Raw genomic sequence first — 27,466 nt, forward strand, 5'->3', positions numbered from 1 at the left:
CAAACCCTGCACTGAATATCAGAGATTATTTTCTTGTTTGTTTCCATGAGTCACTTGTTTAATCTTGTCAGCAGAGGTATCTTTCTTGGAAGTGGTCTCCAATAAACTAGGGAATGGCATCCAAACTGGTTATCAATTTACATTGCAAGGATGTCACAACAGCATATGGCTTGTGAATTCCTTTTTTTTTTTAATTTTGAGAGACATGCAAATGTGAGAAGTTTCCAATTGCATGAATTTGTAGCCAGTAAATTTATTGATACAGTTTAACTGTTTCCGCTCTCTTGAACAGTTGGAACTCAAACAGTAATGGATTTGTCCTTTTGCAGCTGCTAATTGAGCAGAAGGCATATGACAGGGACGTTAAAGACAGCATATGGAGATTTTCTAAAATATAATTGTTTTGAAGTGTCGTCAAAGATCCTAGTTCACAGAACTGTTGCAATGTCTGGAGCATACTAGCAGCACCAGCCATGTTTCAGCTGGTGCTCCAGAAGCCTTCGCAGTGCAATTGTTAGCATTGGGAAAGAGGTGCTGTGTGATATATGCATGTTGTAATATTACTGCCTTGTAACCCTCTGACATAAACCTTATTAGGCTAATGCAGATCTGATGTCTCTGCATACTTTCCAGCCTGTGAATAAGTCATGATTCATGCTCACTGAACAGACATCATGTAGTGTCAGATGGTCCTGGAAGCCAGTATGATGGTCTGCCAACCATGAAATCACTGACACAGAAGGATTTCAGAGTTAGGCCATATATCTGGTTACTGTCCTTATAGTTGTTGTTGCTATCAGCTTTGTTATTGTCAGTTGATTTGCTAAATGCCAGGAAGATGCTTGTAGCAAATGCAGTGGAAACACAGCCTTTTCACCAAAGAGCTGCTGAAACAGAAGACAACATAGAACCTGCTGAGATGCAGAGCAGAAAGTTATTTTGGATTGCTATTTTCCTTAATCTAATTCTTTTCTTTAAATGATGATTCAGATAGGATGCTGACATGCTTAGAAGAGTTGTGGAAATGAGTCTCCAACAACAATTTCTGTCTAGATAGATCAGGTTTGTGTCATTTCAGCTTTCCAGATTCCTGAGCACTAAGTATCATAGACTATCCCAGAGAATCCTTTAGAGGTTTGCATTGATCACAGTAAACTTTAGCCAATATATAAAAGCCCATAGTCTATCTCTTCAGTAATCTGGAATCCTGCAAGGGCACAACACTCATTGTCTGATGTGTACCATGGCTCACCTAGCATACAGAGTCAAGTTTATGGTCCCAGGCTTTATCATCAAGGAGTATTGCATTTTTGGTCCAAGATACTGGATAGACCATCTGACTTTTACGAGAAGAATCTATGCAAGATATCCAAACACTCCTGGATGGCTGCCTAAGAGCATAAAGTTAACATCTGCAGGAACTAACAGCTGTCCCAGATCTCCTTCTTGTTCATTCAATTTCACACTATCCTTGCATTGTCTTCTATACCCAGCAATACCTATACTGAAATAAAATACTGCCAAATCAATGCATTGCATCCTGAATGCAACTTTTCTTCTAGAAGTAGATGAAAGAAAGGAATAGTCCCACTGCAGACATTAGTCATATTGTCTTAAAACATTCTTTTGAGGAACATATCTCATACTCAGCCAGACACCAGGATACTAAGTAAGTATCACATAGACATCAGTCATATTGCCTAAAACACTATCTAAAGCAGTAAATATGCTACATTAATTAAAATAATACAACACAACTAAGCAGTGAATCTGTCCATGAGACAGGGTGAAAGAGAAATATAGGGAGAGAAGATGCTAATTTCTCACCACTGACAGTGTTAAGGGCCTAAGAAGTGGTTCCAGTGTGATCCCTGTATTGAGTTGATCAGAGCTGTAGGTTATTAACTCTACCTTATTTTTTTATTTCCCAAATATCCTTTGGCTTTGATTTAGGTACATTGCAGTGACGCTCACAAGTCAGATGAGTCCTCAGAAAGATCACTTTTTGGATTCTTCTTAGTGACTCAAATGAATGCTCTGTGGCACCAAATGCAATCAAGGAAATGGTTGAAAGGAGATGGTATCTTAAGAAAGCCCACCTCACATTTTTTTTAGGGAGTTTTTCTTATATTAGTGGAATTATTTTTGCTCCTTAAAACTGGACAGAATACCTCCTGAAATAGCCTGAATACTTTCTTTTTCATTTGAGTCAAAAGCCATCAGTCCATCCTGGAATAAAATTGATTAAAAGGCATCCGCAGTCCATATGTTGCTCTGTACAAACTTTTATAGATTTTCTTTTCCTTCTCCTCTTGTGTAACACCAGCATGATCCACATTCACCTGAAAACCACATAGGGAAGACAGGAAAGAGGAGAAGGGTGCAAGGGCTTTCCAGCAGCAAACCTCACTCTGGGAGCAGCCATCCCACCACGTGCATCAGAGTCCCAGCATGCAGACTTCTAGCGCCCAGTCTACACCCTAGCTGCTGCACTTGTTTGGACCTGAAGTACAAAAACCCCTTGAGAAACCATACGTTTCCTTCAACTGCCACTTGTCTGCAGTGCTCTGCAAGACAGTGAAATGAACCATTATGGTAACAAGCACTGAGAAGAGTATCATCTCCAGGACTGCACATGGACCCACAGGAAAACTTGTCCACTGCTGACAGCCTTAAACACTATGGCGGGAGGTGGGAAGGACGGAGGTGGGACCATGGCTTGCTTTCCCCTTTGCTCGGTATTTGGAGCATACTCGATAAGCATGAGCAAAGAAGACAATTCTGATGAACTGCTGGGCTTGGGGGCTTTTCTGGAAATGCAGCCACCACCTCGTGCCCCATGCCAGTTGCTCTTTCACATGATCAGATGCGCCAGCAGGTCCTGTGTTCATCCAGCAGCCAGGTCATTCCAAAACATGAAAAGGCCCAGGAATGCTAGGTCACTTGACAGAAACTGGAGAAGACTCCTTGCTAGGGGTCAGAAGGTGTTCACCTGGAGCCTCTATGATTTGGCTTGAGTTTTGGCTGAAGTGGGGGGCAGTCTAAGTAACCCACTTCCTTCCCCAGGTCCATCTGATCCACTCTTGATGCAAAATGGTTTCTATCCCACCTGCACCCCTGGCTACCCAGACTGTAGGCTGCAGTCAGTTTAGGAAAATCAGGCAGTGGAGCTCTCCCATCACATGTGCAAAACGGTGCCAGGCTGCAGGATTGCCATCACTGCCCCTGGGTTTGGAAGTTCAACCATGCACCTCCTCCTCCTCCACTCACCAGACGGCTTGCCCGAGCACCTGCCAAAGATCTCGCTTCTCCTGCAGGCACATGGATGGGAAGGAGGAGATCCAATGACATTTTGAGAGGATCTGTTGTTTGCTTCAGAAAGGGGGAGAACATTATTTGCTCTCCGTACTTAATTTACAATATCATACCCACCGCGGGTATTTTTTGTTCTGTTTTTATAAATAAAACTGTGGCATTTTTGCCCTTCCCAAAGGTAAATATTTTCTGTTCTTGAATGTTGCATGTTGGTCGTGTAAGAAAGTCAGAAAAGTTCAGATGCCATTGGCATCCCCCATGACGTGCCTTGTGAGAGCTTTTGTCTGTGTTGTAGTATATAGCAATAAGAAGCAGTGTCTTACGCAAAGGGGTATTCCTGGTACTTCTTAGTCACAGAAAGGTCTTTTACTGTTTTCATTATTTTTTCTTCTTTTCTTCATTTCTTTCTATCATGCTGCTCCTGCATCACCTACCTTTTTTTATCAGAGCTCATTTCTGCAATAAAATGAAAGTGATCTGCATGATCTACAGTCCACCATCTCCCAAATAATTGCTGTAGATATTACCAAGTATTTGGCAAAGTTTCATGGCAGTGAACTGACTGCAAAGTTGAGAGTTATAAAATTAAACTGTAGGCTAAGCTTCCCAAAGGTCTGCTGAACTAATCCTTCACAGAGAATTGCAGCAGCCAGTTTGTTATGCTTCATGTTTTCTGTGCCTCCAATTTCAGAGTCCACTTTCAACTGGAACAGTGCGTGATTTTGAATAGTACTGAAATGGAGACAGAAATGCATTGAAGTAATGAAAATCTCTTGTTTGTCCTCGCTCCATGATATCAGTATAAGAATTAATAAAGACCAGAAAACAGTGGAGGTATGAGGCCTTTAAAAAATGAGCCTTTATACAATCACCTAGTTACTGCAAGCAACTATGTAGTTGAAAGTTGAAGGGCTCTTTATTTATTTGGTTGATCGGTTCTTTTGGGCCAATTCTCCCTGTGACACTGAAGAACAAATACCATTTTATTATTACAAATCAGGTAATAACCATTAACTCCTTAGTGAAATATTAAAAAGGCACAGCAGGGCAGGAATGTCCCTCTGCATCCATTAAAACTACTGGGAAAAACATAGCCCCCTTTCCAAAAAACAAACAACTGCAGACCTATCTTACCATCTGCATAGTTTCTTATTCAATTTGAATATATTATACCTCAACACCAGCTTTATAGCATGCTTTGTTATATGAATATTGCATGTGTGAAGGGAAATTCATCCCACCAAGACCCCTCAGTACAAGTAGGTAGAGGAGAAATTCCTTTTCTTGTACAGGATCCCGACCTTATCAGGTGGGAATGCATAGAAGATGTGCATAAAATGCATGACTATTGAAATCAGTGGGGTCTGTGTGAGTTGAGCCTGTTTGTAATTGCTAGATGTACGTGTGTGTATGTGTGCACTCATGTGCATACGTGTGTGTGTGTGTATTCCTGCAGCTGGATCAGTATCCCTCCTTGCTTCTGCTCCTGCTTCCTGTCCAAGAGGAGGGAAACGGGTTCACCCCATCTGTCAATACCATGTGTACCTACTGTATTTTTCAAGGGGGATGTGAGGAAACGATTAATGTTTACAAGACAATCTGAGAATGATGGATTCAGATTTGAGAACGGGTATTTTATTACAGATGCAATGGAAGGTTTGGTTTTGTTTTAATATGAGATCAGTGGCAGAAATGACACATGGACATCTGTGAGACTTTTGACAAAGAGGAATTACCATGGTGGTCAGTTGACTGAGTCTAAAGTATGTCTTGTTTTTTTTCCTCCTCCTCTCGTCCCTGCACCCCTGTCTGTATACACAGGAGCTAACGCATCTGCTCCCGACCAGCTGAGCCTAGCATTAGCCTGGAACAGAGTAGACATCGCCCGCAGTCAGATCTTTATTTACGGGCAACAGTGGCCGGTACGGTATATATACAGCATCTTCTACTGAAAACACTTTAAACCCTACACAACATTAAATCCGTTCTGTTGGCGGCGGTGGTTTTAACAGAGTTTAAAATACACTGAGTCATGCTCCCAGCCAAACACAAAGTTCCCATTCACAGCTACCGCAGGCAGGCACGGTTACAGAGGTGTTAGTATGTTCGCTTGCTCAAGGAAATGGTGACATCTAGCGATGCTTTAACACTGAGAGACCACACCTTTAAAGAAACGGGAAGCAGCGCTTCTATGCTACCAAGCAATGAGTCTGCAAGCTGAGAAAAGCAAGTATCTATTAACAGCCATGTTACAATGTTAGGCTATAAATTAAAGGAAAGGCAAAACTTCTTTTTGCTCTTCAAGCAATATGCTTTTATATACAATACTGAATTTGATGATGATCAGATGTCAAAACCATGCTACACAAATGATGGAGGTTATCAAGTGGACCACGAGAGCCAATCAGCAATGATACTACAGAAGTCCTGTGGCTCCAGACCTGAGCTGGTGTTAATTTCTTGCCCAGTGCTGCTCTGCATCAACCTGCCTGCTTCACATCTGCCCCATCCTATGCTCCAGCTGCCAGCTGTGGGGACAGGCTCCCTGGCCAACACCGTTCCCCTGAGGGGCGCCGTGGGCAGAACTTCTCTGCAGGAATGGGAGGGCTGTAAACAGAGAAGTTATTGAATGCTGTGTGAGGCAGAGGAGCAGTAGTCAGCTCCCAGCTTGTGGTGCAGTTTTTACAGTGGTGGAAGACACCCAGAAAAAAACAGAAGGTCTCTGTCCCTGTAGCTCCTTAAAGCCCACCATATCTTCATTTGGAAGGTTTAGTTGGATCACAATATTCATTACTGTGACACTTGATTTGTCACTGTTATGATAATTTCATGTGCTATCATTACATGAGCATTTACAACTCCCCATGGAAAAATTATAACAAAAGGAAAAGGTTCTGTTTAAATATGCTTGCTTTAAATGTAGTTTCTGGAGCTTGCTGCCCCTTAAAGCTAGTTTCACAAATCCTTGCATTCTCAGTTATGAAGTGAACAGGACTATACTTTATCTTGTCTTCAATACTGGGCATAAGTATGCATGAAAACATAGGAGGGTTTTTAATGATACAAAGCTGTCCTTATAGTTATTGCTCCATCACCACACTATAGCAAAAATTTGCATAAATGCTGCAAGCTGCAATCATTTTGCAAGCTAAAAGCTGGAAGTATGAGATTATTTCTCATCCTTCTAACTCTCCCCAGCCTGCAAGAGATAGAAAAGGAGAGATGTTGTGTAAGAAGACTTCTTGCATTTGGCCCTTCAAAAAAATGCTAATTGTGAAGCTATTTCTGCTTCCTGGGTGTCAAAGTTTCCCTTAGTTTCCACACCACAAACAGAGGAAAAGTCTAGTAAAGGCAGAATTAAAGTGAGTGTGTGTACACATAACAAATATATCCAATATAAATAAAATGTTTGTCAGGAAAACAAGACATAAAGATAATAATGAGTGGTGTGGAGGTGTGGTCACCAGTTACCTGGGTTCCAGTTCCTTGGTCCTAATCTGGATTTCCTAGAGTATGTTAACATTCTGACACTCATTTTTGAAATGCTGCCCTGAATCAGAGAAACTGATATAGACTAAAACTGTGATTATCCCATTCTAAGCTTAGAAGAGCAACCCTCAGAATTTTGTCAGGATTCACCTGCTTGTGCCAGGGTGACCGGACCAGCCAGATACAGCCTGTGATGCCTAGGAACAACCTGAATTAATTGCTTGCTTTGCAGGTGGGCTCCCTTGAGCAAGCAATGCTGGATGCACTGGTGTTGGACAGAGTGGATTTTGTGAAATTACTCATAGAAAATGGAGTAAGCATGCATCGTTTTCTCACCATCTCCCGGCTAGAGGAATTGTACAATACGGTAGGGCCAACCTAAGGCAAATTTTCTATCTCTATATTCATTGTTCTAGCTTCCACTCATATTACAATGACATGACGATGCACAAAGCAGCCAACACCTGCTGTGGAGATTTGGAAGTCCACATTGTCTCTTAGCTTTGTCTCTTAGCTTTGTCTCTTATGTAATGGAACACACTGTGTCTTGCCCACCTGATCTGCTGTACAGATTTTGTAAAACACGGATTAAGCCCCACACAGTGCCAGCTGATTTCTGGTCATTGTAATTCCAATATGATAGACCTGAGATTTAGACAGATGGCACTGTCTGGAAGACAGTAACTGGCAAGTTAGAACCTGTAGGATCGTGATACATTACTTCTGACAGTATAAGCCCTTACAGTTTCAGAAAAATCTTGCAACTGTTAATCAAACTCAGCCACTAGAAAACAGAAGCAAACTTCTTGGGATAATATTCTGAATTTAAAGGTGAAATCCGATGATTTCAGGAGGCCTATTACAGTGAAGCACTTTCCCCATGTTCTCACCAAGTGTTCCAAAAAATGATAGTTTTGACTTTTAAAATCTTGTTTGCAAATTCTATATCTTTGCTTTTAAAATGAACATAAAACTGCACAGGTTCAAATTGCTTCCAAGTTCTCAACTGCAAAACATTCACATCATTATTGCCTACTGAGAGAAACCAGTAAGTTCAAATTGCTTAAGTGGTATGGAAAAAATCTTAAAGCACTGTCTAGTTCTTCAGATTGCTAGTTCTGTCTAAACAGGAGAGAGGTTGTGACATAGTGCATAGCCCTTTTCAAAAAAGTTTTTTTTTGCCAGTACTTTTCAAAGCCCTGCCATCATAAGCTGCCACACTGGGCTGTTATCCAGAGATGTTTCACACTGATGGTGACCAGAATTCAGTCTTTCAAAAATATCAAATATGAAAAGAATTCATTAAATTTGTGCAAAATATAGAGGAACAGGTATCCATGCCACCCTTGAGACAGATTCCCATCTGATCTTTGATTGGCTTAAACTTTGCCACTATGCATCTATGTATTAAGAACAGGCTTTCTTGATAAGCATTGTAGTTCTTGTAACAAAGCCAGTTTTTACAGGGAGTAAGTCTGAGGAAAGTCTTCAGTTCTACAGCTAAAAGAAGGCCTTTTTGAACAAATTTATTGTACGCTATAAAAATCACCGTAAATTATTCATACAAGAGTTCCAAAAGACCCAGACTATGAAATGCCCAAACTACCAGTTATGATATATGACCTAGTGCATCCATGATAGCCTTAGCACCAACAAAAATACAAGGCCAGTTAAAAAATACCAAATTTCAACATAACCCCTGAGAGTGACCTGGGAAGCTACAAACCAGGGAATCTGACTTCTGCCATAGCAAATTTGTAAAAGTACAATAAAGAATAGGATTAATACACAAGGGGATCAATTTTATGTCAAGAAAGAGTTTACCCTTCTTCTGTAGGAAAATGTTAAGCCTTAGTAATCTATTACCGTTTCTGAATTCAACAGGCAGGAGAATAAGGATGTTGCACTTGGTCTGCCTGTTTTTGCAAAACCTGTTTGACAATATTTGAAAACCTCAAAGGTTATTAAAGAAAATCAGCTGTCATGACATAGAAGATAAAGGGCACTTGTGGTTTAAAAACTACTTGAAAGATAGAAAACAGAGAGTAGGAATACAAGGTCTGTTCTCACCACAAAAGGACATTATGACCAGGGTAATCCAAGACCCTGTCCTGGGTTCACTGCTGTTCAGCCTGTTTAGAGGTGATCTGAAAAATAGTAACTACAGAAGGGACAATGTTTGCAGGTGATTTAGCATCACTCAGGGTAGGCAAATCTGAAGCACCATATGAAGAATCACAGGAAAGTCTCATCATGCTCAGTGATGGGGTTACATAAAATTAAGTGTTAGCAAGTGCAGAGCAACGTATATATGGAGACACTGACTCTGCACATATGCAGTGGTCTCATCTATTGTCAGTTACAGCCAAGGAGACCTCCCATAAAAGTCTCTTAAAATATCAGCAACAGTCAAAAACACAACAGAAAAGAAAGTACTTCTCCACATAACATATAATTGAAATTGTGGGAGTCTGCTGCAGAATGTTTTGCATGTGTCGTGGTTTAACCCCAGCCAGCAACTAAGCACCATGCAGCTGCTCACTCACTTCCCCCCACCCATTGGGATGGGGGAGAAAATTGGGAAAAGAAGCAAAACCCATGGGTTGAGATAAGAACGGTTTAATAGAACAGAAAAGAAGAAACTAATAATGATAATGATAACACTAATAAAATGACAACAGCAGTAATGAAAGGATTGGAATGTCCAAATGATGCACAGTGCAATTGCTCACCACCCGCCGACCGACACCCAGTCAGTCCCCCAGCGGCGATTCCCCGCCCCCACTCCCCCCAGTTCCTATACTGGATGTGACGTCCCATGGTATGGAATACCCCTTTGGCCAGTTTGGTCAGCTGCCCTGGCTGTGTCCTGTGCCAACTTCTTGTGCCCCTCCAGCTTTCTCGCTGGCTGGGCATGAGAAGCTGAAAAATCCTTGACTTTAGTCTAAACACTACTGAGCAACAACTGAAAACATCAGTGTGTTATCAACATTCTTCGGGTACTGAACTCACAACATAGCACTGTACCAGCTACTAGGAAGACAGTTAACTCTATCCCAGCTGAAACCAGGACAGCGTGTCAGGTGGAGTCAAAAGAAGATTGGACAAAATAACAGACTGCATGCTGTTAGTGGCTTTCAGGTGAGACAGCCTAGATGCAATGTCAGGCTCAGGGCCTCTCTGAGGAAGTGGAGATCCTGACTTCAGGAAGGGTGACACTTTAGCAGCTCTTTTATCTTCCACTCTCTCCCAGAGGCTGTGCATATTGTGCTGGGCTCCTGCTTTGCCTAAGCCAGGAGCCTAATCTGATATATAGGACCTTAGTTTTCACCCAGTGGGCAGTTCCTGTGGTTTTCTTACTGAAGGGTTTTGTACAAAAGAGAAGTCAGGTGAAATAATGCTCTTGTAATTGATTTATTTTTTTTTTATTGATAACACTGTACAATTGAAGTGCTGTCAGTTGCCTGATAGTTAAACTACTAACATGAGAAAGCAATTTCAGCATTTACATCTTGCAGGTCTTTGAACAATGCAAAACTATTTTATTCTTCTTTATTTGTCCTTTGCAGAGACATGGACCATCCAACACTCTGTATCATCTAGTCAGGGACGTCAAAAAGGTAAGAGTCCAATAGACGGTAGGTTGGAGATAATGCTATGATTGCTTTTTGGAGCTAGATACAATCCCTGTTTTGCATGAGCTTTCAGTCAAAGCCTTGTCCTTCCCCTGCCATTACAGAATGTCCTGTTTGTATGTACCGAATATGAACTTTTTGCATACAAAGCACAAGTAGCAAGTTATTTGGCTTGCTTTCTCTGTGGTTTTAGATGCCTGGGTAATAGTGCTTCTGCTAGCATATTGTAGGCTCTTACATACCATGTGTATTTATGCTGTTATCTGTATTCTTCCATACCTGCAAATACTGTCAAAGCTAATTTCCATGTTGTTAGTTTACTTCTGAGCCTGTAAAATAGCCCTTATCCTTGTGCTGGATCCTCATTTGTTGAAACAGTTTCTCATTCTGTGTTGTGTGGTATATTGTCGCCATCTTCCTCAGCAGAAATATACAAAAAGAAGTAGTGCAGCTTTCCCCTGCCCCCTTATGAAGTTAATTTTGAGAATCTTGATTATAAAGAGCCATGAGGAGGGCAAGACAGAAACACTGAAAGGTATAGTGACAAGAAGGAGATAACAAATGCCTTTAGGAATGTGTTCAGGATTAGAAGTGTTAACAGCAGCAGCAATGAATGAAAGTCCTTTATCCTCTAAATATATGGATCAAGTAAGGAGATTGAGTCTGCAACTGACCTCATCAGCTTGAATATTCTCCGAAAGCATGTGCAGATTGCAACCTTGCACATTATGTAAGTCAGACCTCAAGGGTAGCATACTTGAGAAAGGAGATTTTTGTACATGGGATTAGATAGAAAACTGAAAAAGAAATGGAGATTTTTTTGTATGAGCACAGGTTTTGGTGGTTTCTTCTGTCACTGACGGCTGAGCAGAATGAAAGGCAACTAGGGGAGAGCAGTGGCAAGGCTTGATGTATCATCTTTCTGTTAAATAATGCTACAGAATAACCAATAGTTATGTTTAGGGAGGTTCTGGTGGTTTTGTTTGGTTAGTGTGTTATGTGGCATCATTGTTGTTCAATTATATATAGTACATTAAGTGACCATTGCAAAGTGTGACATGCATACAGAAGAAACCGAAACTGTTCTTATGCACAAATCCCCTTGGATGGAGCAGAGTAAAGCTAGAATGCATTTAGACTGGCTACTTCTCTTGAAGCCCAAGTTACCAGAATATGTTTTTTTACTAAATATGCAAGTATTTATGTGCCTAAAAGGGTTTGAAACAAGCATCATCTGTCTCCTTACTTTAAAATATATTCCTTTTCAAACTTCTTCTCTTCCCCAGTACCACCTTTCCCAGCCCTCCTTCAAAGGCATAGCAGTTTGTATGTTGAATGACTAAAGAATATAAATATCTTTTCCTGAGTTCCTAACAAAAGATGTATTTTTAAAGGAGCTCTTGAAAAAAAGGCATTAAAATAGGCAAAGATGATCAGTACTCATAGGTGTATATTGATAGACATTGGCATAAGCAACTTACACTATATTTAATTACATTATTTGTTAAATGTTATGAGGTGGTCATTTTTTCCATAAATTCATCTTTCTTTCCTCTGTCCATATCTAAAGTCTCTAGTAATTCCCACTACATGAAGTCAATGTGTACTCTTATTAGAATATAGTTAAGGGCTTTAAAAACAAACAGACTGGTGCAGTCCTCTAGCACCTTAATCAGAAAACTGCACCTCTGGGGCTGTATTTCTCATTTTGTCAGTGATGAGGAACAACCATGCTTCACTCTGAGAACAATGACAGCTCACCATAGCCCTGCAATCTGAGCAGATCCCCTACCAGTCAACCAAGCTGTAAATCAGTCAGCAGATCTGACAACAGTTTAAATGGAAACACCTCCTTGGAAATAACTTCTTAATGGACAACACTGTTTGACAGTTAAGTGGCCCACTGTGCATGAGAACCAGACCACACTGCTGATGCTAGGTTTTTGAGTTTATATGTATTTTGAGGCCAGATACCTAACCTCTCAGATTTAATTACAGTATCACAAAATATAAATACGAAAAACATAGTATGTCACCTTAAGACAACAGTTAAGGGATATGCATACTCTGTGCTTTTTATGCATGCCTCCCAGTTTTAAAACCTGCGCTATTTACAAGGGTGTATGCTGTAAAAAGTTATTTACATCTGCATCATTGTGAATTCTCAAACAGAAAATGGATGCTTAGAAATCATAGAAGCATTATTTAATTTACTACTATTGTTATTACATAGCTGTATAAATCACGGGAGGGTTTTTTTGTTTGAAAGACCACCCTGCCTGCTTAACAAAGGAAAGAATTTGAACAACAGAAGTCACATTACCACATCCTGTTTGTAGCGGCTTACAGACACACATGTGTGCACACACACGCATGCACAAACACAGAAGACAACAATTTATTTTCTCTTCAAATTTCCAAATATCACTCTGAAGACTGTTAGCCTGGGCAGAATATTGTAAAGGCCTGGAGACACAGTCTTAAAAAATTTACAGTAATCAGAGTGCACTTAAATTCTGTATATATTAACAAGACAAAGCACTTCTTAATGACTCTCTGCTTTAGAGACAACGGTGCTCATCTCTCTTTTCGATCCTCTCCATTCCATAACTACATACGGGGACAAATCTGCCTTCGTCATTTGCATGATGGCCTTTTTGACATCTCCTGACAAGGGCACAGAACTTGACATACAGGGTCGACTTGCTTCCCTAAACCGTACAAAACCATGCATCCAGTCCAAGCAGGAAGAAACAGTGGCCGTGCTTGACATCCTGTCTGTAAGTGGAGGTTGCCCTCTACAGGTTGTTTTTTAAAAAATTCTTCCTTGGCTCAACCAGCTAATGAAGATCAGTGGAAATCAACAGATTAATTTTTTCTTTAATCCAAAAATTGTTTATAATCAATATATCTTAATCCCACTCTGGGGTGATACAAGTTTTCAAAGGTCCTTATTTTGGACTGCCAATGTATGTTTACGTTTCCAGAGAACTAATAAGCAATATACACAATTTTGAAACTATTATTTTTTCCTCAGCATACAAAATCAGAGGCTCAGTACCTGTTGAATATAAAAATGCACTTGAAGTGAAAAAATACTATAATTGATTAGCTACAGTTTACAGTTGAAGTTTCTTCAGGAAAAGAATAATGCATTAGCACTGAAGACTTGTCCCAACATTAGAAGGTTATTTGATTATTAACTGGGCTACCTATCATACCTGAAAGTCAAACCTTCTCCTCTGCCATTCCTGACCACCTTGGTTGTACTAGAATTAGCCCATCCAAATTTTTGCTGTTCTTGGAGTGGTTCTGGCCCACTTGCACCACTGTGCTTCATTTACAAGCAGACTCACCATTGCCAGGGTAGTTCAAGGTATCTGCTGGTATAGCAAGTGCTTTGACAGATGTGTAGCTCCTCTCATAAGGATGGTCCACTTGGCTTTACTAGGGCTGATCACTTTGGAAAAGTAATTGTGTGTTAAGCATGGAGCCATACATATGTTTATGTCTATAAAATATGTATTTCTTCTGTGAATTTGTGATTTTTCTTTAGTAAAGTGTTTCAGTATTATCTGGGAGGTTTAGATGCATCTTTTATTAGAGCTACTCTATTGGAAATTTTTTTATCTAAATCCCTTTATGAAATTTTAGAAATCAGAAGAACTGTATCAAGAAACTCACTCTTTCTGACTCATGCAGCACCCGGATGCCTGTTCTGCTTTCTTAATCACTCTATTATTTTTTGCCACTTAATAATATCAAAGCATTCAGTGTTAGTGTCTTACATTAAGACAGCAGGAGTCTATTGAAGAACTACAACTCTGTCTTGGAGCTACAACTCCCACTTCTGCAAGCACCTTCATCCTTGTCCTAGTAAAACTGTCATTGCCTTAAGCATTCTGGAGAGAGAAGAACATTTGGAGGAAAAAGCAAACAAACAAACAAAACTTAGCAGGATTTAATTTTTAGATTTACGTTACTTATCTTTAAACAGTTCAGAATAAAAATGACTGGGTTCAAATAAACTAAGCTAATATGCATTCCTGCAGACGATAGTGATTCCCCCGCCCATCAGATTGGCTAAGAGCAGGAAGAGTGCAAAAGTATATGTTAAGGGACATTACTGAAAGACAATTGGCAGCTCACCTTTTGCCACTAAATTTTCTTCATCTTCTGTCCCTTTGAATCCCAGCCCATTCCTAGGCATGGTACACCACAGCACTACCTCCCTCTCTCCTTCCTCAACCTTTCAGCACACTGTTTGTACTGTGGTGAGCAGGGAGGGAAATTTTCTAGTAGAAATTTCTAGGGAAATTTTCTGAAGTAGAGAGGAAGGAGGATCTTTGCATCCATTTCATCTCTTCTGCAGAACCAGTTGCCTTCTGTTCACCATTAGTGTTTCTCTGCTCTGAATCTAATAAGCACATCTGCAGAAGCCAGACAGGTATCTGCAGACATGCAGATATTTCCAGCCAGACATGGCAGTCATAAAATTGCTCTGTGTGAATTACTAACCTTCTTTTGATGACCACATAAAAAGAGCTACAGGCTAACTGTACTCTGTGCTGTACATCATTATAGAAAATGTGATTATTTTACTACAGTGCACTGAAAAAATTTGAAGCTAACAATTACAATTTCCTGGTCCTTCTGCAATGTTGACTATACAAGTTAATTTTTTACTAGAGTAATTTTCCCTTCTTCTTGCAGTTCACAGAAGGGTTATTTACCTCTCTTTCCACCTTTAGTTTGTAGTCCCACCTCTTGCACAGTGACATACAGGACAGAGATGGTTCTGTAAATCTGCAGGGTTCTTAATGAGATCCCTAGATCTGGGTGACTTATTCACAATTTGCTGAATCATGCCTTCTTTTCTGGTAGGGAACTGCTCACTGAACCATAAACCATGCAGGAGATGGTTCCAGGTGAACAAATGACATTGCATGATGTCACCTCACCGTGCCTTGGCAGTGCAGATGAGGCAGTCCAAAGAGATGCCAGCAGAGATGTGAGATGCCAGGACGAGAGTTGTGGGGGACAGATAGTGCAGGAAAGGTGCCATCTTGCAGGACTAGAGTCCAGCAACTGTGCCTGACCTTTCAAGTGTGCTGATCCTCGTGCTTTTTGTTCTGCAGTCGTGTTCCTTGTTTCCTCAGCTGAAGAATATGAGTACTGTGTACTGACGTTATCTTCTGTTACTTCCAACAAGTTCTTCACCTTCTTATTTAACTTATGTCTTCTTTCCAAGCGAGAATATCCAGGTTTCGGTTGGATCTATTTTAAGGTGAATTAATTAACTAGCATAATAATACATTCCTGTTTTTAACTATTTAATTTGTTTTATTCTAACATCATTATAAAGTGTATTTAACAATGCCAGTAATAAGCATTTCTTCCTCCCCCACCATCCTCCTTATTTTCTTTGCAGGGAAACTTACCTCCTGATTATCGGATAAGTCTAATTGATATTGGATTGGTCATAGAGTACCTGATGGGAGGAGCATATCGCTGCAATTACACACGAAAGCGGTTCAGAACACTGTACCACAATTTATTTGGGCCCAAGAGGGTAAGGAGCAAGTTATTTGCCATCTGAATGACTGCACCCACTGGCAGGGCTTGCCATAGCTTCTTAGGTGGTTCCATGCTGGGGGGATCCACATGCACACAGTATTCAGTCTACAGATTCATTTCCATTCTGTACCCAGCAGCTATTTCACCATAACACGCCACAAGCCAGCCACCTATACAAGCTACAATTTTTATCAATTTAATGAAAAAACTATTGGGTTCTGCTGCCCTGGTGAGACCAGGATGTAAAACAGTCTCCTCTGGCTCTAAAATCTGTAATTAGACAAGTCTCTTGACCTGTACCAATAATACCATAAGGCACCTGAGTTAGACTCGAAAAAAATTGTGTTTTGATAGACCCATTTCCTATCGCATGGTTCATCTTCTTGATTGTGGCCTGAAGGTATCAGGGCAAAGAAACCTGTAACTCAAAATTGGCTTTATTGGCTGGGTGTGGCTCCAGCAGAGTCAGTGGGCTCATGGCAAAACCACTGTTCAGTATTTTTGTGGTTTTCATGTTTGATAGATTACAATTCTATTAATCCAAAGTAAGTTCGCTACCTTCCCAAAACAAAAGATATTTATTGACATCCATAATGCCACCGACCCAATCCAGTGTGAAGAAAAATCAACTCAACGGCTCCCAGTAAGATTTGTAGTTCATTCTTTGCCTATTTTTACCTTGCACTTTCACTTCCTCTCTCAGTTCAGATTTTAGCAATACTCACCATTGAATATTGTTCTAAGTGGCTATAAAGAGCAACAGCTCTGTGAAATGATTACAGCCAAACACCTGAAATGGGTTTGTTTGTTTCTCTGCACTTTCTTTCTTCACTTTTGAGAGGAAAGGTAGTAATTGTAGCTGCTGGGAGACACTTTCTTTTCTTTGTCACTCAATCAACAAAAGCGTTTGAGTAGCTATTTCACAGATACTGAACCAACATACAGAGCAGCTCCACAGCAGTCAATAAAAGTGTGCCAGGGGAATGGCCAAAATACTGATGTACTCCAGAGAAATCCATTCATGCCTTAGCAGTAATTCCTATCTCTTTTCCACTAGCACAGCCCCAAACCAGCTGCAATTTTTACCTGAACCCAAATGTATGCCTTCTGTTGTATGTTTTGGTGAAATAGGGTCAAACTCAAGGTTGAATTAAATATAAATATGTAATTATTTGATTGATGTATATATGTATATTATATTACATTACATTGCATTACATCTATATTACCTATATTATATTATATACTCTACGTTAGATACATTATATGTTATACATCACATGTTACATACTTACACATGTATGTATGTGTAGAAATATAGTTGTGATTATTCATCACCATTCTGGGAGAAATAACATTTTTCTAACTTTTTTGTACAGCCAAAAGCCCTGAAACTGTTGGGAATGGAGGTAGGCGACCTGTGATAAATCTTAATGTCTTTTCCTTTTTTGACAAATATAAGCTCTATCAAGATAATGTTTAAATCGCTGTAATGAAGGGACCAATAGTTGTTCTCAAGTTTTCTATGAGAAATGTGCAACACAAATTGTATTTTTCATCCAGATGACTTGTTTACACAAGGGCCAAATTAAGAAACATTTCTTAATAAAACCCCAGTGGAGAGAAAAGAAGGCTCTGCCCTCTCTATGCATCATTTTTCTTTTCATGAAGATTAAACAAAATGTTTCAGTCTGTCAGACCGAACAGAATTTCAGTCAGATAACTATATAACTTTAAAATGTGTCAGAGAATGATGCAGAAATCTTTACAAAGGCCAAATTTCTATCAGCTCATGTGATAAAAGCAGTAGGCTAAAATGGGAAGGAAACTAAAGGTGATAGAAACAACAAAGAGATGGAGAAAGAAGGGATAAACAAGGGATACAAAGGCAGAATGGGAGTGAAGAAAGGATATTCCTACTCTTGTGAGAAGATGAAGGGAGAAAACACAAGAATAAGCAGAGAGGGAGTCTTCAGCTGACCAGAACATCCCCTGGATATGTACTTTCTGATGCATTACAACAGATGTTATATTTGGAGTGAAATCTTAGCTTTATTTTAATGGTGGCTTTTCCAAAATGATTCTGGATATTGTGTGATTGTGCTCTGTGTTCCTAGGGAGAAAGAACAGTTCAGAGTGATAGTCCAAAGCTCTTTTTCCCTGTGTTTAGGTATGGGGTTACTGACTTCTTAATTACAGTGCATGGACCAATACCTTTTTCATCATTTTCCTATGTTAAATATTTTGTCCAAAAAAGATGAAGGGGCTGACCTGCAGGGAATGTGTTTGATATCTTAGGTACTGACTCCAATGCATTGTGTGAATTGATTCAGTTCCTGCACTGGTGAAAAAAATTTCTCTACAATTCTCACAGGATGATGTCCCTTTGCGGCGAGGGAGGAAAACAACAAAAAAAAGAGAAGAGGAAGTTGATATTGATTTGGATGACCCTGAGATCAATCATTTCCCTTTCCCGTTCCATGAGCTGATGGTGTGGGCTGTGCTGATGAAGCGTCAGAAGATGGCCCTCTTCTTTTGGCAGCATGGGGAAGAGGCTATGGCTAAAGCACTGGTGGCCTGTAAACTCTGCAAAGCCATGGCCCACGAAGCATCAGAAAATGACATGGTGGATGACATATCCCAAGAGCTGAACCATAATTCCAGGTGAATTTTCTTTCATGTACACTTTGCTGGGTTAAAAAAAAAAAAAAAAAAAAAAAAAAGTAGAGAGGCTGCTGAACCTCCCTGAAATTTGCTTATCTGTACCTCACTTTCATTTCTAACTTATTGGGAAAACGCAGCCCCTTTAAAGTCTAAATAACTTTTAAACAATCAGTCTGCCAGAGGAGCAGAGTTGCTAGCAGTATAACTTCTGAAATAAGAAGGTGTCAAGAAGGCAATGGAATATCTATATTGTCTACGTGTTCCCCCTGAAGCCTCAAGAGTCAGGCTGCAATATTTCTCTGTGCTTTTTCAAGACACTCTGTTCATCCCAAGCAGAACAATTGTTGAAATCCTTACAAATGTAATATTCAGGCTGTAGTGTTAATTAGCAAGAATTATGCTTAGGTGAGCAAGTCAAGATACTAGATTCCATAATAATCTTTCTTGATGTTAAAAGTCTGAGACACAGATTTTTAAAAAATGTATTGGACATTCATTTTTCCAGGAGTCTTGACCACGAAGCCATGGGCAAACAGCACAGAAGCAAATCCTCTAAGCTGCAGATAACCAGAGGATTTCAGCTAGAAAATGTCAGGGGGGTGGGCAGGCAGGTGGGAGCAGACAGCTGGTAGGTGTGGGTGCTCATCACTGCTAAGTCGGGGCACTTATTTATATGCTTACCATTAGCCACTCACATTTGAAAATGTGGGTTTCCGTGTGTACAGTCAACATCACGATTTGCATGATGGAAGGTGCTGCACCCCCTTGCAGAGACTGTCAGTCACAGAGGGGTGTTTTCTGCAGCAGGCTGCTTGGGCTAGTGGGAATGAACAAATATCCCTCTGTTGCAGGGACTTCGGACAGTTGGCGGTGGAACTGTTGGACCAGTCATACAAGCAGGACGAGCAACTGGCAATGAAACTGCTGACCTACGAGCTGAAGAACTGGAGCAACGCCACATGCCTGCAGCTTGCAGTGGCAGCCAAGCACAGGGACTTCATTGCTCACACTTGCAGCCAAATGCTGCTCACAGACATGTGGATGGGTCGTCTGCGGATGCGCAAAAATTCTGGCCTAAAGGTCAGCACTGTTTTAAAATAAAATTAACAGTCAGAGAAGTTCTGATAGATGGTGACAGGGCTTACAATACATCAGTAATAACCAGCTCAATTAACCATACTTCAGGTGCTTATTTGTAGTGACATTAAGCAGGGTATATTCTTCCTGTGTTCAGTTTTTCAGCAGGGAGCTTATCACAAACCCAAGTTCAAAGGACGTTACTTAGTTTTTTCACCACCTTTCTCAAAGCCCCCTCTGGCATCAGTGAGACTTATCAGAATAAGAACTGAGCCAGAAGATTAGTATGTCACCCTGCCTGGATACTTGAGGAGTTAGCCAAGGTTTTTAAAGATAAATAAAGAAAAAGGATGTGTAAGTGAATTAACCGCTAGTGAAAGGTGCTGATCCAACAAACTTCCCCAGAACTGGTCACAGCAAGCAGTACCAATTTTCTTGCAATCCCCTGCCAATATTCCTTATGATTGACCTGAAGGGACCACCTTAGAGGATCTAGAGGACAATTCAATTTTCCACAATTAGCGAAACTGCTAACAGAGCAAGTTGAATTCTGGGAGGTGAATGTGTGTCAGTGGGCTTGCATCTTTCACCTTCACCAAAGTACCCACCAGTCAGTACATAACTAGGAATTGCCTTTTCCAGAGGACTGAGAAATATTTTCAGTGAAGGGATTCTCTCCCCTGCATTAATCATGAGCGTGAAAAGTCATAACTGCTCAGTTGTTTTGCTGTGTGAAAAGATGTTCACGAAGAGGGAGCATGCTTATGAGTATGTGTATCAGTATCGTAGTGGGTCTCATCCAGTGACAGTGATGAATGAGAATAAGTGGCTGATAGCATTGTCATCATCCTCCTGCAGGGGCTGTGTGTAAATATTGTTCAGCTTACAGATAGAAAGCATTCTCACATTTGGAGACATCTTTACTACCTATTTTTCTGACTCAACTCACAGGCCCATTGCCCTTCAGAGGGACTCCCGCCTTGTTCACTGCTTGGCTTCGCAGATAGTCAACCTGAGTAGACTGGGATCAGTGCAGCAACTCATTTCCCACTGCATGCTTTCTTCTTTGTAGCATGTATCTCTTAAGCCGTAAAACAGACCTTTCTTTCACAATTAATAGCTGAAGGTAACAGACTCTGTTTCCCTTCAGCTTCTTGTAACATCAGGGCTTCACAAGCATCCTTTACTCAGTTTCTCATTTGTGTTTTATTTCACTGAAACTCATTAGCAGGGTCTGTTTAAAGCTAAAGCAGGCTACAAGCTACACAAGCAAGAGGCAGCATGGCAAAGAAATAAATTTGCAAGCATGAGTCATGGATTATTTCCCATGAACAATTTTCTCCCGTTGAAACTGGCAAATGGCAAGAAGGCTGAATGTAATTCTTTAGAGTCTTGTCGGGGATGTATAGCACAATGGGAGGGGGAGAGGAAATTGTTAATCCTGCCTGTCCTTAAAAATAGCCTGTCTGGGAAGCCAGGTCTGCCCGTAACCCCCTCTCCCTGGACACATCCTTTTGCAACAAGCTGAGTGCAGGAGCAGTGCAGGCAGCCTGATGCTCACCTCTTCTCAGGCTGGGCACAGTGTTCATATACACTAACTGCTCCTGATTGCGGTACTTCAGATGGTTTCAACAGCACGCATGCTGCTGTCAATATAAGCACAAGCAGTCACCCTCCCCGACCTGCCAACAAGCTAACTATCTGGTTTCATTGCCATTTGGGGAGACATTTATAATAAAATCATCTTCCATGAGATTACAGCAAAACCAGGAAAAGCTACTGTTGTTGTGAACCACTTCTTTTTGTATTATTATGATATCTCTTCAGTTATACTACTGACTTAACCCCAAGCATCGTTTATTGCATATATCCACACAAGGTAATTTTAATGGTTTCTGCACTCCCACATCGTAAGAGAGGGAAGGCAGAAAAGAAAGAGTTGGCATTAATGTGAACATTACACAGCTGCCAGGTTAATGAACCAAAATCTAAGGGGACCACATAACTGAGCACATCAACATTTGCTATTGCGGTCTTTGCCTTATCTTCTCAGATCCACACACTCATGCCTTGACTACCTGGGTGCATTAAGTATGGACACAGAGAGCATGAGACCTGTTAACCCTATCTGTAGAAATTAATACTGCTTCTCCGTCACTTACACTGATATTGTCTATTATGTAAAATGCAGAAAATTGCAGGTCTGAACACCCCCATGGTCCCACCTACGAATGACCTTATGTAATAATTTGTAAATATATTTTGGTAGGTAATAATACAGATCTGGTGAGCAAGCAGATGAAATATTCAAGAGAGGCAATTAGCCATGGCACTCACAGCAATGCTAGTAGAATTTATGTGCTTTGTTTCACTACAGAACTCTGATAACATTACCCCAAGTGACAAATACTCTATTGTGATAGAAACTCACATGCACGCATATCTTTCTTTTCCTAAATGTCCTGAGGGAGTTGTTCCATTTGATAATAAGTAACCATCATGACTGTAATCTGTTTACTGTGATGATTATTGTTATCATTATTATTGCTTTAGGTAATTCTAGGAATTCTACTTCCTCCTTCAATCCTCAGCTTGGAGTTCAAGAACAAGGATGATATGCCTTACATGTCTCAGGCCAATGAGATCCATCTTCAAGAGAAGGAGCCAGAGGAACCAGAGAAGCCAGTGAAAGAAAAAGAGGAGGAAGACATGGAACTCACTGTAAGTGCCGACAATAAATCACCAGCCTCAGTGCTGTCAATTTGTTATTCCCACCTCTGTGGGCATTGCAGACTGTCTAATGGCTAAATTTAGCAGGTGATAGGATACCATTCTTTACACTCCCCTCTTCCCAGTGAGACTCAGACCAGAAAAGTTGGCATCATTGTGTCTCGATGTTGCAGCAGTGCATGGTGATGCCAAAGCATCACGTTGTGATGTAATATCCTCATATTTTGATTCAATTTGATGCCACGATGTCTGCAATGAATTCATGAGATTTCAGAATTGAATGCACTCAGCCGTGATAGATGAGTGGGCCTCTCTCTCTGGTAGAAAAGAAACTCGCTAAGTCTTTCTTTGAGTGGAAATGCCCAAAGATTCATAGAAGCTAGGGATATTTTTTTCTTTTGGTTAACCTATTTAAAGGGCAAGTAAGTGTCCAAACAGGCAAGAAAAATGATGAAAAATGTTTCTCGAAATTATTTATGAATTTGTGGTCATTGCCTCTCACACATACACACATGCAGTTTTTAATCCACTGAAGACGTTAGCAAGCAGCTAGACAGCTCAGCCCTTGCTAAGAGCTTCTGCAGCTCAGCAGAATTGTGTAAAGAAGGACTTGACTGTCTTAGTAACATAGCCTTAGAGAAATAATTTGCACCACAAAAAGAATCAAATAGCTAAAGCTCTGAAAACTATGCAAGTCACTTAATTCCAGTCTCTTGTTCTCAGACTTGTCTGACATTTTTTAATTTGGGAAATTATCATATGAGCTATCAGACCTGCCTTAGCTTAATTTGGCTTGCTTTGGTTTTGATTTGATTGTGGTGTCTCTGAAAGGCTTAAAACTCAACCCCAGTTGGTCAAGGTCAGGATAGAGGTACAAAGTAAAAGGGATTTTCCTGGTAAATTTTTTTTAAAAAAAAAAAAAAAACCAGACTGTTTCCCACAGGCAAACAGCAGGAGCTGCCCACAGGACCCCGTCTGCAGGCAGGCAGAAGGACCTGCTTACAGGACCCAATATGCAGGCAAGCCGAAGGAGCAGCCCACAAGACCCACCTACAGGACCCGTTTGCAGGCAAGAACCTGGCCGTTGGGAAGGACCACAAGCCAGAATAGCAGCAATGGGCCATTCTCTGCTCATTAGCTATGAATTGCAATTTACTATCCCTGGCTTCTGATCCACTTATGAAGTGCCTATTCAAATCAAATAAGCACTTTGCAAGCTGCCTTTTTCTGGGCAATGGGGAGAAATTTGGGGAGGAAGTCATTTCCATCTCTCTGCAGTTATCCCAGCTCCTGGTTTCTTGTCTACAATACTGTGTTTCCTTTTTACCTTCTGAATCCTGCTACAAGGAAGTGATGTGTGAACTGGATCTGCTTTTCCAGATGAGTCTTAGATGTTCCCTCCCTTCTCCCTTCCATGTGCTGACAGTCCTATTGCTCTTTCCTGTCATTGACTCTGCCCTTAACTCCTTCAAATTTGATGCATCATTCTAGTGAAGTTTCAGACACTTACAGCCTTTTCTGTCAAATAAGAACTGCTTCTGTGAAGTCCAGCAAGTGTAGAAACAATAACTTTGGTACACTACTGCTCACTTAATATTTCTGCATATAATGTATACTGTGCTTTAGGACTTCTAACACAGCGTCTTCACTCAGGTGCCCTTCAGTGGTGAGGAGAGATCATTTGCTAGCAAAGACACCTTTGCTTATATTTCTGTGGTTATATGCCACAGCCAGTTATATTTAGTCACCTTCGGGCACCATGTCGGGGAGAGTGCTCCTGCCTGACGTTTTAAATACAGGAAAATACTTCAGATTGAAGTTTTATACTTTCCAGCCTTAGTCAAATGGTGTGGTATAAGTTAGGCCAAGCCTCTTCTCCACTGATGAGAGGATGCTTGCAAGACTGTTCGGGAAGTGCCTTTGTTAAGTTTCCCTTTAGTCACATTTATATTAAGGATACATTATTCATAGTTCACTGAGATTAATAATCGATTGTCATGTGATATCACAAATGTTTAATCAATCACTGAACTCTGGCTCAATAGATCAGTCACTCACCCTAACCATAGCTTGCTACTATTGTATTCAGAATGACCTGCGTATTTTTCTCCACATTTTTTTCCTTTCAGGCCAAATGAATAGATTACTACAGTTTTCTCTAATTCATTTACCTAATTGGCACACGATTGTTTAAAATATTTTCAAAATTTTTCCATTGTTTGTGTTTCTGAGCTTTGTTCAGCTTACAGCTTAAACAAACAAAATTGATAAACTAAAAATAATTTTGGTCACCTCAAAAGTCAATTTCTGGCAAACAATGTATCATCCAAACAAGCTGCCTAATCTATTTCTAATCATTCCCAGTGAATACTTCTCAAGTCTCTGTATTCCTATAATATTATGGCCATATGCATTTTTATAAAAGTACTGCTAAGATAAAGAAATCACATCTAGTCAAGGTCTGTTCATTGATTTCTTATGAAGTCTTGTGTGTCCTGCACAGCTAAGCCCAAGTGACTAATGATAGGCCAGAAGAGCCAGTTTCTTCCTCTGGACTGCCCTTGGGCAGAGTAGATAAAGGGCAGGGCCACAGTGATTTTTTTTGTGTTATTTTACACCTTATTTGCACCAAATAATATGATCACAGACTACAGCAGCAGTGAAGTAAGTTTCCACATGGGTCAATCTGCATAGGAGTATGTATTCGGTTTATGTTCCTCTCAAAGGATCTGATGGGTAGCTGAACATTTGGATATACTATAAAGATATAGTGTTTATTCACTGTAAACTACTTGTTACTCACACCTGCTTTTAACTTTATAAGAGATATATGGGAGTGCTGGGCACACATTTCTTTAACACCTAGATGCTAAGCAACAGACTTTCCTTGTAGCAGCTACTCTAAAAAACACGCCTGAATACTGCTCTCATCACCGCACCCTCAACACCAAGAAATTTACCACAATTTATGCATGAAGCTGCTAGTCATTAATCCTAAATATTAGGCATAGAGGAATAGGAGGAGTAGAAGGGCACTAAAGTCTAAAGGCCAGGGACATTTTTTTATTTGTATAATGTCCTGATCAGGGCCTTAATTAGTTGCTGGTTTTTAAGTCAATCAGAAACACCCGCAGTCTACCTTTCTCCTAAAATAACACTGATTCTGGAAGCCATAACTAGAAGCATCCTTATCCCTATCCAGTGCTTTATTGTTTGGGTATTAGAGTTCCCCAGTGAAAGGTCTTATTTTAGAACACAGAGTCACTAATCTAAGTCCTTTAGAAGATGTTTCAGTTGATTTGTTCATTTTGTTCTAATTTTCTACATCAAACAGGAAGTTTGGACTTCCATGGGCATCACTAAGAGTCTGAGTTAGGACTTTTCATCAGCAGCAAAGCTAGCTGTGTTGGTCTCTGGGCTCACATTATCTCACGTGTAATATGTACACATAGCCTTTTCTCCATGGCAAGAACTAACCAAGTAGTATACCGCTAAAAATACAGTTCTTAAGACGGCAAAGGTTGAAGACTAGTGTCCTCATGCCCCTGGCCCATCTCACCCACCCTGCTAGGGGACGGTTCTCGCAGCATTTCACATGCCAGCAGCAAGGCACCTCTTCTGGAAAACAGCAGTGGGAGACACTGTGGGAGGTCATAAGGCAGAAGTGCTGGCCCTCTTATTGGGAAGGTTTTCCCTCTGTTTCTCCAAGGGTTTTGGAAACCCCCCTTACTGCCACTACACACCTGCCCTGGCACTCTCCATGTCCTTCACTATACCCAGCAGCCAGGATGACTGAGCTCCCAGTACTTTAGGCCTGCTCCTCTGTATTCACCTGAAGAACCACTGAGCACGTGCAAAACCCATTTTTACACACCTGTAACTCAAAGGCGTTAAACATTTTTTCCTACCAGTATTTCAATGCAGAGAACAGTAACCCTAGAACTACCATAGAGGTAGCATTTCTATACATAGTGTAGGATGCCATGGGGTATGCAGAGAGAGGTATAGTACATCTACCCAGCTATGTACCATTTCCACAGCAGTTCTGTGTGAATAGGGGGTAAGTCTATATGTAGCATGTAGATGTTACTAAGGATAAAATTTGAAGCGCCTATGGTCATTCTAGCAGGACTGAAATTCCTGTTATTTAATTATAAAACAGATAAATATATTACAGGATCATTAGCATATATTAATGCAAAAATGCACAACCCAAAACTGTCCTGTTTCCCTATCAGTGGATGGTCCTCAATTACATAACACAAAATCTGGCCAAAAAAAAACAAAACAGAATCCTGATTAGAATCTCCATGTTAAAACTGTGCGCACATCAATCCCCTCAGGCTAAAATGATGCAGTTGTACTGTACTTCACAATGTAGTTGAGCTGCTGTCGGGCTTACCTTGCATGACTCATGGTGAATCATGGACAAAATTGTGTATTAGAGAAAGAGATGCCTCCCACGCAGAGCAGCGTCTTGAGTTATTCCCACACTATTGCTTCCCCCTCCAAGTGAAAACACATTTGTTCACATTCAGCATTGCAGCTATTCTGCCAACACAGTCACTTAGGTTATTTCTGTATGTTTCTAATGGGGAGGCTTTTCAATTTGTTAATACTGTGATATAATTAACAGTCAGGGACATCAGGTCAAATCTAATCCCCAGCCATCTCAGAGCAATTCCCCATCTGTAGCATGGGGGAGGGGAGAGTTTAATATTATATGATACAATTAATTCAAAAATAATTATAACAGGATAAAATTACAGCATCATTATCAACAAGAAGGCAACAGCAAACAGGAAGTCGGCATCCATGAGCTAAAGCATAAATCCAGGTACTGAAAGAGCATTATCCTAAAAACATCCACAACTCACTGATTCCAGTGAGAGCTAGGGGTGTCTCAGAATTAGCAAATTTATAAAATTATGATGGTTTTAAACTCTGTAAAATAATCCCTTTCACTAAAGCACGGCACT

At 40.5% G+C, this 27,466-nt stretch overlaps 1 protein-coding gene across 1 annotated transcript in view; it reads left to right on the plus strand.

Annotated features, from left to right (window-relative positions):
- TRPM3 (transient receptor potential cation channel subfamily M member 3) overlaps window positions 1–27,466 on the plus strand; it is a 276,643-nt gene that overhangs the window by 214,557 nt on the left and 34,620 nt on the right. The window contains exons 10-19 of the mRNA XM_075021635.1: window positions 5,137–5,237; window positions 7,037–7,171; window positions 10,374–10,424; window positions 15,691–15,726; window positions 15,871–16,011; window positions 17,396–17,425; window positions 18,391–18,680; window positions 19,532–19,760; window positions 22,311–22,478; window positions 23,431–23,556. Of these exons, the coding sequence (XP_074877736.1) occupies window positions 5,137–5,237; window positions 7,037–7,171; window positions 10,374–10,424; window positions 15,691–15,726; window positions 15,871–16,011; window positions 17,396–17,425; window positions 18,391–18,680; window positions 19,532–19,760; window positions 22,311–22,478; window positions 23,431–23,556 (1,307 nt within the window). The remainder of the gene's footprint in view (window positions 1–5,136; window positions 5,238–7,036; window positions 7,172–10,373; window positions 10,425–15,690; window positions 15,727–15,870; window positions 16,012–17,395; window positions 17,426–18,390; window positions 18,681–19,531; window positions 19,761–22,310; window positions 22,479–23,430; window positions 23,557–27,466) is intronic.

Source organism: Buteo buteo, chromosome Z (genome assembly GCF_964188355.1).
Source record: "Buteo buteo chromosome Z, bButBut1.hap1.1, whole genome shotgun sequence".
NCBI classification, from domain to species: Eukaryota; Metazoa; Chordata; class Aves; order Accipitriformes; family Accipitridae; genus Buteo; species Buteo buteo.